At 46.6% G+C, this 13,078-nt stretch overlaps 1 protein-coding gene across 1 annotated transcript in view; it reads right to left on the reverse strand.

Annotated features, from left to right (window-relative positions):
- Window positions 1-13,078, reverse strand: part of RASA1 (RAS p21 protein activator 1) — a 120,732-nt gene that overhangs the window by 73,212 nt on the left and 34,442 nt on the right. Inside the window, exons 3-4 of the mRNA XM_060235731.1 lie at window positions 6,652-6,787; window positions 474-544 (exon numbers count right to left, since the gene is read on the reverse strand). Of these exons, the coding sequence (XP_060091714.1) occupies window positions 474-544; window positions 6,652-6,787 (207 nt within the window). The remainder of the gene's footprint in view (window positions 1-473; window positions 545-6,651; window positions 6,788-13,078) is intronic.

A 13,078-nucleotide genomic window follows, 5' to 3' on the forward strand; every position in this document is an offset into this window, starting at 1 on the left:
AAAAAGAAATAAAAACGAACAGGGTAGATCCTATAAACTGTTTGTACTAGCAATGGAACCTTCCACCAGTCTAGGATCTCTTGTATTGCAGCACTGTACCAGTGGAAAGGTTTCACAGAAATTAATAGCTTTCATTTAATAGTAAACTGTAGAGGATATTTTACTATGCTAAATGTTATTTATCATAGTCCTGCTAAATGATCAGCTACCTGGTCATTTGCTTCTTATAATCTTTAATAATCTCTTTGATTATTAATTTATTCTGTACCCAGAAATGAATACTTTTCTGAAAAAGAAAACTATAATACAAAAACAGCTTACCAGGTAATTTTAAATTATAATGAAATTATTGTAGTGCTCATTGCCATCTAAACTCGTTTATAAATATTAATAAACCTTTTAAAATGCAATAACATGTTTAAAGTTGCACCCAAGTCACCATATACAGTATTTATAAGTATTATCAACTATACCTTATTTCATCTGTTTCTGGCACTTTAGTATATGGCAGAATGGCTCGGACTCTTCTGCGATCCTCTACTGGCTATAAAAAACACAGGTGTTCTGTTACAGAGTAGCACTACAAACCTGAATTGCAGTGCCAGTGTAGCTTTGAGACAAGATACATAAGCTCCAGGGTACTAACTAACTACACAATCAATTTTTACTGACTGGTTTGTAGCAAGACAAGAACTCAAGCTGATGATTGCTTTAGTAATGCCAAAATATCCATCTGGCTAGAGTCTAGCAGTGCAATTCTAAGAATATTTTGCTGGAAGTAAGCTTTACTGAATAGGCTTGAGCAGGATCCTGAGTAGCCCTTTTTTGGACTGCACTGTTAATCTCTGTCTCCAACATCTCAATATGTAATCAAAATCATCAAAAGAGAGCTTCCATTTGCTTATTCATCAGTTAGGGCAGAATTAAGCAGAAGTCTTTTGCAGTACAGGTTAATTTTTAAAAAGTGGAACTTGTTTTGCATTTTGGGCAGACTAAGCAGCTTAATGGATTATGTCTCCAATAACAACACATGAAAATAACTGTAGACATTGGCATTAATTTATTATGTGTTATTCACTAGCAAAAGAGCAAAACTGCTTTGCTAGGAAAGTAAGCACAGTACTACATACACGCATATTTTTATCTACATGCATGCGTTTTGCTGCATGTATATTTTTTACCATTATGTTTGTGGTTCAACAGAATATTACTAAAATGGTTATAGCATGAAGTTTAAATTGCTGACATTTACAGTAAGTGTAAATGGCATCTAACCTTGATTTAATTTATTAGATTTATATCCTGCCCTCCCTGCCGAAGCAGGCTCAGGGCAGCTCACAACAATAAAATAAATCGTAGTACCAAATACAATTTAATCAGTTAAACATTTAAACAATTCATCAGATCAACAGTACAGGCAATTAAAACAATTAAAACAGTGTTGGTGCTAATGTCATATAGTTTCCGGTGGTATTCAGTGCTCTTAAGTATCTCCTTTTATGCTGCTATATCGGCAACTCAACTAACGGCAAGCTGAAAGGTCTTGCAGGTCTTGCGGAACTGGGCGAGATTCCACAAGGCTCTAACTTCCTCTGGCAACTGGTTCCACCAATAGAGGGCAACGATTGAGAAGGCTCTTTCCCTGGTGGTTTTCAATCTTGCCTCCTGTCAGGCTGTGTAATACTTAAATCTATTAACTGCAACATACTAACCATATGTACCTTTGATACTAACCCAAAGATCTTCACTGTCATATAATCATTATGCATATCAAACGAAACAGCTATTGATGTGTAAACCTTGTTGATGCTCCCAGGGGACAAAGGAATGTAACCGTTAAAAGATAGCCTGGCCGCAAGGCAACTTCTCAGGGGAAAGAGATAAGCTGAAGCCTGTGTGAAAGTTTGCACCTTCAACCCCTTGATGTTTTGGGAAAGGGAGCTTTGTTTAGAATTTTGTTTCAAATGAATACTGCCTTGAGATTCCATTCGCCTGACATTTTGAGACTAATGCTGAAAGACGGGGTTTATCTGAACTGGCCACTTTGAAGTCGAATGGCTGAAAAAGTTCCGGGGAATGGAGAACCTCCAGGGGAACCGAAAACTCCCCCGTGGCACGTCCTTGGACCGAGGCGAGCTGCGGGACTCGAGTCCCCCTCTTACATCCAGACGTTATTCATCAGCCCTAAGCAGTGGAAGCCGCGAACATCCACCGCCCTGATGGATGCTGCCCCAGCCTGCCACGAGAACCTTCTCACCAGGCCAACAACGGGAGCTACCAGAGAAGACATCGATGCTTCCCAAGTAAGCTTGCCCGACTAGAGGAGGTCGAAGAGGGCCCCGGGGAAGAGGGTGAAAATGCCCGACTGGAAGAAATAATTCTGGGGAAGGTAAAAACCCAGATGAAGGGGTTGGCTAAAGATCTCTGCGGGGAGATCAAAAGCAACACCGATGCTATAGCCAGGGAAGTGGGACGACAGATCGACTGCCTACAGGCCCTGTGGGAATTAGAGCGACGGCAACCCCGGGGGCTGGATCCATCCGGCCGCCAACCTCCACCAGGTTTAGCGCCGCCAGTGCCTGCACCACCGCCACCGCCAGGAGCTCCGGCACCCCGAGAACCGGGGAAAACCAGAGAACTAGATCTAAAGTACAACGGGGACCCTGACGAAGTGGAGTACTTCACCATTCAAGCCACCAGCTACATGCACTACTGGGGGAACACATTCCCTGATGAGGCTAGCAGGGTGGACTACCTGGGGTCGAAACTGAGGGGGGCGGCCAGGCGATGGTATGTCAGCTTGTACGAGGCCCGGGGTCTGGAATTGGGAAGCGTACATGGGTTTCTGCAAGCAATGCTATGCTAATACGAGGACTCCCTGCGAGAAACCAGGGCCCTCACGGCGTTGAAAGAATTAAAACAGGGGAAATGGGGACGACCTGCCCTGAGTGGTGCCGGAAGGCAGGTCATAGCCGCACTGGCGCCACTGCAGGTGAGAATATCTGGAGAACTATTTCTGGTCCCATTGACTTTATTGAACCTCAACTCCAAGAGATTTATGCATACCCGAGCCCTAATTGACTCAGGGTGCACCCGGGAAATCATCACCCCGAGACTAGTTGAGGCGTTAGGGTTAGCACGAACCCCCTACCCCACCCACTCCAGTTCGAACAAATGGATGGGACGGTAATGAAAGGGGAACCATATGTAGAAGAGACCCAATTCTTTCCAGTGGGAATTAAGGAGCACTGGAATATGGAAGTGTTCGTGATCACCCCCTCCTCTTCATTTGACGTGGGGGTGGGGGTGGGTTGGCTAGCGAAACACCAACCGAACATTCAGTGGGGGGAGCAAACGATAGACTTTGATAGCAAGAAATGCACCCACCACCACTGGTCGTTAGAGTGGGGGCCCTCACCTCCACCCAAGAACGAGAGACTATGCCTAACAATAGAAGAGGTGAGGTCAATCCCCAAAGAATACCGGGACTTATGTAGAGCATTCAGTGAGGAAGAGGCAAATGAACTTCCGCCTCACAGAAACACAGACTGTGCCATAGAACTTATACTAGGCCAGGAGTTACCCAAAGCCAAACTCTACTCAATGGGATGGGCGGAGAAAGAGGAGCTGAGAAAGTTCCTGGATAAAAACTTGAAGCGGGGGTTCATTAGACCGGCGACCGCACCACACGTGGCCCCAGTGCTGTTCAGGAAGAAGGACCGGGGGGGGGGGGGGGGGGCTTAGACTTTGCATAGATTTTCGCAGAATAAACGGCATATCCATGTCAAATGCCTACCCCATCCCCCTGATCAAAGATTTATTGAGCACGGTGTCGGAGGGGACCATCTTTACCAAGCTAGATTTGAGAGATGCATACTTCCGAGTAAGAATCAAAGAGGGAGATGAATGGAAAACGGCATTCAATACACCCATGGGACAATTTGAGTATCTAGTGATGCCGTTCGGGCTGCAGGGTGCGCCCGGAGTGTTTATGAACTTCATCAACGAAGTACTAAGAGAATACCGGCTACCGCAGCACGAGAGTCAGAAAGAAGAAATCATAGACTCCCTCATCCCCCCCTCGGCAGTAGCGGGAGGAGTGACCATACGGTCAGGAAAAAAAACTGGGCACCCCGAGCCATGGGGGGGGGTAGTAACCTAATCAGTGAGACAGAACAAGAGGGAGAGAACCACCCGGAAGGACTCTTCAAAGGAGAGGTGGGATTTTGGTACCATGAAGGGAAGTTGTACGTCCCAAAAACCCTCCGTCAAGAAGTACTGCAGCACTGCCATAACAGCAGATTAGCCATGCACTTTGGCTATGTAAAGACGCTGCACTTAGTAAATAGACAATTTTGGTGGCCTCAGATGAAAAGGGACGTTTCTGAATTTGTAGCATCTTGCCCAGTGTTTATCATGGCCAAAAAGAGGGGGGGGGGGAAACCCCGGGGCTATTGCGCCCCACACCACCACCGAGAGACCATGGTCAGTGGTGTCAATGGACTTTATAGTTGAGTTACCGGTCTCCCAGGGATGCACGGTGATCTTAATGGTGGTGGACACCTTTTCCAAACAGGCACATTTTATTCCATGCAAACAAATACCCACGGCTAAGAAACTAGCCCGCTTATTTTTCCAACACGTGGTCAGGCTACACTCATTCCCCGATAAGGCCATTAGTGACTGCGGCTCGCAGTTCGTTGCCAACTTCTAGCGGGAGTTTTGTACAATAGCGGGCATAGAACAAGGACTAAGTTCCACCTACCACCCGCAGATGGACGGACAGACTGAGAGGGTGAAAGGACTTCTATAACAGTATTTGCGATGCTACGTGAACTATCAACAGACAAATTGGGTGGGGCTTCTCCCGTTTGTAGAGTACAGGTACAACAACAGCGTACACAGCTCTACCAAAACCTCGCCATTTCAAATTGTGAATGGTTACGAAGGAAAACTACTACCAGCTTCAGAGAGAACAGCGCCACCTACCTCTAACCAACAATGGTGGGAAACTTTAGTCGAAGGTTGGAAAGTAATCCAGGAAAACCTGGAAATCGCCAAAGAAGACTATAAAAAGCACTTTGACAAAAAACACTCACAGGAATGGGATTTTAAAGTGGGAGACACAGTATTTCTACCCACCAAGAATTTACCATTGCCACAACCATCTCGAAAACTAGCGTATAAATACTTAGGACCATTCAAAATTAAGAGAGTTATAAACTCAGTAACTGTGGAGCTAGAATTACAAAAAATGTTTAGTAAAATTCACCCTGTTTTCCATTGCAGTCTGTTGAAAAAAGACCCTGGAGCTACGTATTGGCATCCACGCCCAACGACACCCACTCCTATTTAAGTGAAGGGTCAGAGTCATCATGAGATGCAAGAAGTACTTGATGCTAAAGTAAAAAGGGGAGTACTACACTATCTGGTCCGTTGGAAGTACTTCCCCCCTAGCTGCGACGAATGGGTCAAATCACCAGACCTCCGCGCTCCTTCACTCCTAAAGAAATTTTACCTGCTGCACTCCAGACAAATCCCGAGCAGGAGCTTAGGGGGGGCAGTATGTCAGGCTCTGTAATACTTAAGTCTATTAACCGCAACATACTAACCATATGTACCTTTGATACTATCCCAAAGATCTTCACTGTCATATAATCATTATGCATATCAAACGAAACAGCTATTGATGTGTAAACCCCTGCTCCCAGGGGACAAAGGAATGTAACTGTTAAAAGACAGCCTGGCCGCAAGGCAACTTCTCAGGGGAAAGAGATAAGCTGAAGCTTGTGTGAAAGTTTGCACCTTCAACCCCTTGATGTTTTGGGAAAGGGAGCTTTGTTTAGAATTGCTTTGATGTAGAACCCTTAAAAATAGTCACTGCCTAGAAATTGACATTAGTCTCAACTTTTGTATCCAGCTATGAGTTTCCAATAAAGTGTCATTTTGTTTCAAATGGATACTGCCTTGAGATTCCATTCGCCTGATACCTCCCTCGCCCAGAGGATTGACAGTAAATTCTGCATTACAGATCTGAGTACCCTCTGGGGAACATGTGTTTTTAAGCACTCAAAAGACCTAAGGAATGTGGGCACTGCCTTCTTTTGATCCTGATAGAATCAAACTTGATATGTATTCCACCAACAACAGCTAATCCTTGCAGAACTGAGAGGTAGTAACAGAGGAAAATACAGGGGTTACAACACTGCCGGGGGGTGAGGGTGCCAGAACTCCTGACTTAAGAGGATGAAATTGCCTTCACCATAGGACCTGCCTTCTTTCACAAGGGGAAGAAAGGGGAAGTGATATCCCATGATGTTTTGGGCCCATCAGAACGGAGTCTTTCCTCTTCTGGTTATCTACATAGGGAAGAAAATGGGCTACTTTGTTCCAAAGTCTTCTGAATCTGGTATTTAATCTTAGATTTCCTTCCATGCACAATACATCACAGTACCCTCCACCATTATAAAACATATGAAAAGAAATAATTTAAGTAACCTAGCACGTATACAAGACATCTGTGTTTAATAGCATAAAATTAGTTACTAATAATGGCAACACTATTGTGTATATCCAAATCAAATGAGTATTTTTTTTAAATAAAGATCCCTTTTTACTAAAAGACAGAAAACATTTTAAAGAATAACATACCTCTGGAGGTGCTACAGGAAACAATAATTTTTCCCCCTTAAGCAAACAAGACACATGGCTGTAGTAACCTATCAGGTCAGAAAGTGAAGAAAACCGTCGTCCACCAATGTAATAATCACCACACATAGCAATAATCCTGTTGAGAAAGATAACCAAATATCAGTGGTAGGGCTGGTGTGCTGCTCAGAGGGCAGAGCAAGGCAGTACACACAAAAGAGAGACAGATAGGGAAAAGATAACTGCATTTATCCTGGACAAATTCTGCATAGCTCTCAACTGCACAGTCCACATTAACACTTCATATTACTCAGTAAAAATGATGAGTAGCATTTTATAGCAGTACTGTCATAGCACTATGACTTGTCTGAGTTCAGCAGAAGACTTGTTTAATAATTTGGTGGTGGTTTCATATAGTTTATATGGCTTGTGCAACTTCAGACCTTTTGAGGTAGTTGTTAAAGCATTACCATACTCTATTTTCATTAATATTAAGATAATGACTCTTATAAAATTAGGCAAGCCCCAGCCCCAACCAAGCCCATCAAATGATTTCAGTATTTCAATGCATCTCTTGGACCAAAAACTTTGGACATTCTTAATGTAGATCATCCATGGAGCCAGCATTATTACTGGAGAAGCAAGTTAATTTAGCAGCAGCAGCAACAACAAAAATGTTATTGTACATTCTTTATTTAGCCTGGGAGATGCCTCCCTTTGTAGATCTAGCTGATCTGTTCACTAGACTATTTGCAACGTGTTTTCTATGGCTCTGTCCTCAAGGACAACCTAGAAACTCCAGCAGTTATAGAATGCTGCAGCTCTATTATTGAAAGCTAATAAACTATGCATATTGTCCGCATTTTTCAGTTGCTCTATTAAGTTACCAATTAGTTCCCAAGTTCAGTTTAAGCTATTGGCTAGAAAGCCCTTCATGGCCTAGAGTCCACATATCTAAAGAACCTCGTCTCGTGATATACCTCACTATGACAGCTGCATTCATCTGAGCAAAGTCTGCTGAAGGTACCACCCCCTTGGGTAAGTTCAGCAGCAACCTACTGTGGATCCCGCTTTGTACAGTGGCCTGCCTGAGGAGGTCAGGAATTCTGTAGAATGTATACAATGAAATTTTTCAGGAGGCCATTCTTATAAAAGAAATAAGGCTGTAGTATGAGGCTGAAATTGTCCAGAAGGGTTATTTTATTTTATTTTTTAAAAAACTTTATGCCATCTTTCCAGTAACCCATCTGAGGCAGCTTACAAAATAAAAATAAAACATTGAATGATATCAAAACTTAGCATTAAAAACCCAGCCCAGCATAAAATAGAACATAAAAACAGATCACTAACAGCTTAAAATATTTCCAAGTGGGCAGCCGTGTTGGTCTGAAGTAGTAGAATAAAACAGGAGTCATTGCACCTTTAAGACGAACTTAGTTTTATTCAGAACCTAAGCTTCCGTGTGCTCTAAGCACACTTCATCAGACGAGGAATCCAGTACAGTGAGCAGAGCCACACATAGCTGGTAGGCAGTGGCTCAGAATGCAAAATGGTACAAATTTAAGATCCAATGACAGAATACAAAATTATCTGGTAGGCAGCGGTTTAGAATGCAAAATGGTACAAATTTAAGATCCAATGACAGAATAGTAAAATTAACAAACTGAGCAAACCTTTGATCTGAGTAGCATGAACAAGTAAAAGCAATAAAACAGTAATATGTCAAAATGTGAGAATGTCTGTTCCCGGGCCAAAAGGAAGGCGTTTTTATCTCAGAAGTTTTCCCATCCGGCTAATTTACCTTTTAAAATGTTACATACATATAGTTTGCCATTAGGAGAAAAATACATTAAAATATACCGTGTCTTATATTTATTTCTTCTCAAGAGGACACACTAGGGCTTATTTACAGGGGATGTCTTATTTTTATTACCGTAAGTATACCTCCGCCCGCTGGCTCCCTCCTCCCCTCCCTATTCCCCACCCCTGCCCGCGCCTGGGCAGTCCAGGCAGCGGCCGCCTGGGGGAGCTCTCTCTCCCTCCCTGCAAGGCTTTGGGCGTGCCTTCCAACGGCAGCGGCGACGCGGGCCTTTCCTGCCTGCCTAATGCGAAGGCTGGAGGAAGCGGGGGGGCGTGGAGCACAGGGGTCTTTCCCAGCCCTGGCAGCGGCCATTCTTTTCCTTGGAAAGCGGCCCTGGAAAGCAAGCCTGATGGCGCCACCAGCCAACCAGCCCGAGCGAGCCGCCTCCGAGGCCGGGCACAGAGGAAGGGGGGCGGCGGCGACCCACCGCGGCCGCAGGGCAGGGCTGGCCAGGTGGCCTGATAGGCTCCCATCAAAGCCGCTCCCTCCCCTGCAGCGCCCGGGATGGTTATGACCGCTGCTAGGGTCGCCACCTGTCTACGCAGTGTACTGGTACTAAGGCCTTTCTCCAATCCCTCCTGTAGGAAAGACAACACCACGGACACCGAGGCCTGTAGAGGATCTTCCCCTTTAACCACACACCAGGCATGAAAAATCTGCCAAGTGGCATTATAGCTTCTGTTAGTTGAAGCCTTTTTAGAGGACAACATGGTGTCTATTACTGGAGTCGAATAACCTAGCCTAACTAACTGCTGCCGCTCAATCTCCAAACAGTGAGCTGAAACATTTCTGGTCGCGGATGCTGCAGGCAGCCCTGAGAAAGTAGATTCCACCTCGTAGGAATCTGCCATGGCTCTACTATTGACAGTCTTTGCAGTTCCGGGAACCAGGCTCTCCGAGGCCAAAAGGGGGCCACCACAATCACCTCCGCGTTCTGTTCCTGGACCCTCTGCAAAAACCTTTGGAGGACTTGGAACAGAGGAAAGGCGTACAATAGAGTCCTCGGCCAGTCTGAATTCAGAGCGTCGATAGCAACTGCTCCTCTGCTTCTTGTCCTTGAGAAATACTGTGGCACCTGATGATTGTCGTCCGCTGCAAACAGGTCCACACCCGGTGTCCCGAATCTTTGACAAATCTTGCAAAATGTCTCGTGGTGAAGTGACCATTCCGACTGGTTCAGCGCCTGTCGGCTCAGCCAATCTGCCACCACATTGTCTTTTCCTGCCACGTGTGTGGCTTTGATGGACAGAAGATGACCTTCCGCCCACCTGAAGAGGGCCTCCGCTTCGTCTTGTAGCTTTCTGTGCCTGGTGCCGCCTTGGCGATTTACATAGGCTTTTGCCGTCACATTGTCTGTTTGTATCAGGACGTGAGTCCCGACCACCCATTGTCTCATGTGAAGCATGGCCAGACGTATGGCTCTCAACTCCAGAAGGTTTATGCTTTCCCTGGCTTCCTGGTTGCTCAACTGACCTTGCGCTACTGCTCCTGACATGTGAGCTCCCCAACCAAAAAGACTGGCATCTGTGGTCACCACCACTCTCTTGGGTTCCCGCATCTCCTGCCCCAAGGAAAAAAGGTCGGGAGCCTGCCACCATTCGAGGGCTCTCGATAGGTCGGCTGGCAGTGTCAGAGAGATCGGGCTTCTGGCACCTATTTGCTTCTGAAAAGGTAAAAGAAATTTCTGAAGTGGCCTCGTGTGAAAACGTGCCCACTGAACTACATCCTGGCACGAGACCAGCATTCCCAGTAATTTTGCCAGTAGCATCAGTTTGACTCGCTTCCTTTGCTTGACTTCTGCCATCAGCTGTAAAATCTTTGTCTCTCCGGAGTCAGAAAGACCTTGTCCTTGTTGGAATCGATCTGAACACCTAGGTGCGTCAGAGACTGGGAAGGAAGCAAGAAACTCTTCTGAATGTTTATGACGAACCCATGCGCCCTGAGCAGCCTCATGGTCAGGTCGAGGTGTTTCTTCGTCTGCTCCGCCGACATGGGCCTTGACCAGAATGTCGTCCAGATATGGAAAAATCGACACCCCCTGTAACCTGAGGGCTGCCACCAGAGTGAACAGAACTTTTGTGAACACCCTGGGAGACGACTTGAGCCCAAAAGGCAAGGCTCTGTATTGGAAATGGCGCCCGTCGTAAGAGAAACGAAGAAACTTCTGATGACCCCTGGCGATCGGGATATGAAGATAGGCTTCTGACAGATCTATGGAGGCCATGAAGTCCCCCCGCTGGATGGCAAGAAGTATGGACCTCAGTGTCTCCATCTGGAACTTTTTTGTGATAACCAACCTGTTCACCCACTTCAGATCCAGTATCGCCCGAACATCCCCATTCTTTTTGGGTACCACGAAAAAGACTGAGTATGTGCCTTGAAATTTCTCTGATGGAGGTACCGGTTCGATGGCTTCTATCAAAACTAGATGGTCGATGGCTAGCAGTAATGTTCGATGCTTCTCGGGAGACTGTGATCTTTGTACTTCCAACAAACGGTGTCCGGGGGGGGGGGAGAGTAAAACTCCAGAGAGTAGCCGTTGGTCACTGTGTCCAACACCCATCTGTCTGAAACTGTTTGATGCCACACATGGGAGAATCTCTGAAGTTGCCCCCCTATCTGACTTGTGTCCGTAGACTCGTCCCAGTCACACTGAGGTGGGCTTCTTTTGGCCTTTAGCGGGCTGATTCTGTTTCCCCGTGAAGGAAGGTCTACCATCTCTAGGCTTCGACTGCCACTTTGTTCTGTATGGCTTGACGGATGCTTGCCTGGACTCTCTCCTATTACCACGAAAGGACTGAAACTTTTGTCTCGTCCTGTTATCTCATCGTTTGGATGGCAGAACTTTTTTCTTATTTCTGTCCTTAATAAGGTATCTATCCAAACCTTCTCCAAAGAGTGAGGACCCTTTAAACGGAACTGCAGCAACCTTAGCTCTAGCCGAAGGATCCGCATCCCAATTTCGTAGCCAGGTATTTCTTCTGGCCGTAACGCTACAGGCCATAGCTCTAGCTGACAGCTGAACCGCTTCCAGAGTAGAGTCTGATGCAAAAGCCATGGCTAACATCTTTTTAAGAGAGTCCTTGACGTCCTTAGGCAGGTCATCCCTCTTAGCCAGGTCAGATAGCCAAATATATGAAGCTCTACAGAAGAGAGACGTGGTGGATGACACCTTCAAAGAGCTGGCCGAGGCTTCAAAATCCCTCCGCAGAGCCTGCTCAATGCGTTTATCCGTAGGGTCCCTTGGCATTCCATCTGCATCCATCGGGAGTATGGAATTAGAAGCCAAACTATTGACCGGGTCATCCACCACCGGTAACTTCGGCCTCTTAGCCGCCTCTGGGATGAATGAAAAGAACGTAGAAAAAAAACAGGTTGCTTACCTGTAACTGATGATCTTCGAGTGGTCATCTGTGCAGTCACACTGATGGGATTAAGGCGCCTGCGCCGATCATGATCGGTAACTTCAAAAGCTGCGGATTTCCGCGCCCCAGGCCTGGTGCGCATGCGCATAGCCCCCCTGCGCATGCTCACCCGGCCCGGAGCGGACATCCCGCCAGTTCCTTCTGACCGCTGCATGATCCACTGATGGACCGGCAGCAGAGGGGAAGGAGGGCGGGTAGTGTGACTGCACAGATGACCACTCGAAGATCATCAGTTACAGGTAAGCAACCTGTTTATCTTCTTCGTGGTCTCTGTGCATCACACTGATGGGAGACTAGCAAGCCAATGTCCTACCTGGAGGAGGGTGCCACGGTTCATCAGCAAGACAGCGACTGCAGTACCGCCCGGCCCACCGAAGAGCCTCGATGCCATCTTAGGTCCAACGCATAGTGTCTGACGAAGGTATGCGTCGAGGACCATGTGGCTGCTTCACAAATGTCTTTCAGAGGCACTCCCTTCATGAAGGCTGCCGAAGCAGCCACCGCTCTGGTGGAGTGAGCTCTAATGGGTCCAGGCAAGGGCCTCTTATTTATTAAGTAACAGAGTTTTATGGTCTCTGTGATCCACTTCGAGATTCTTTGAGCTGAGACCCTGCTCCCTTGTGACGCTGGGGCATAGGACAGAAAAAGTCTGGAGTCCTTACGCAGTGGCCCCACTCTGTGTAGGTAAAAGGATAGCGCTCTTTTGACATCTAGTGCATGGAGCCTGCGCTCTGCGTCTGTCGTAGGATTCGGGAAATATACTGGTAGGTATATTTCCGTATTTAGGTGGAAAGAGGATATCACCTTTGGGAGGAATCTGACGTCCGGTCTCAGCCAGACTCCCTCCGCACTAAAACGTAAGTAAGGGTTGTCACAGCGGAGAGCGGCAAGTTCACCGACTCTCCTAGCCGATGTGATGGCCAGCAGGAAGGCCGTCTTCCATGTCAGTAACTGAAGTGGGCATGTAGCCATGGGTTCGAATGGTTTTCCCGACAAGGCGTGTAGGACTCCTAGGAGGTCCCACGCGGGGGCCAGAAATTTTATTGCAGGGTAAAGTCTGGCAAGGCCACGAAGGAACTTCTTAGTGTCTGGGTGAGTAAACACTGAGTGGCCTTCGATGTGCACATGATTAGCTGATATGGCA

The sequence above is a fragment of the Heteronotia binoei genome, chromosome 4, assembly GCF_032191835.1.
Source record: "Heteronotia binoei isolate CCM8104 ecotype False Entrance Well chromosome 4, APGP_CSIRO_Hbin_v1, whole genome shotgun sequence".
In the NCBI taxonomy this organism is placed as follows: Eukaryota; Metazoa; Chordata; class Lepidosauria; order Squamata; family Gekkonidae; genus Heteronotia; species Heteronotia binoei.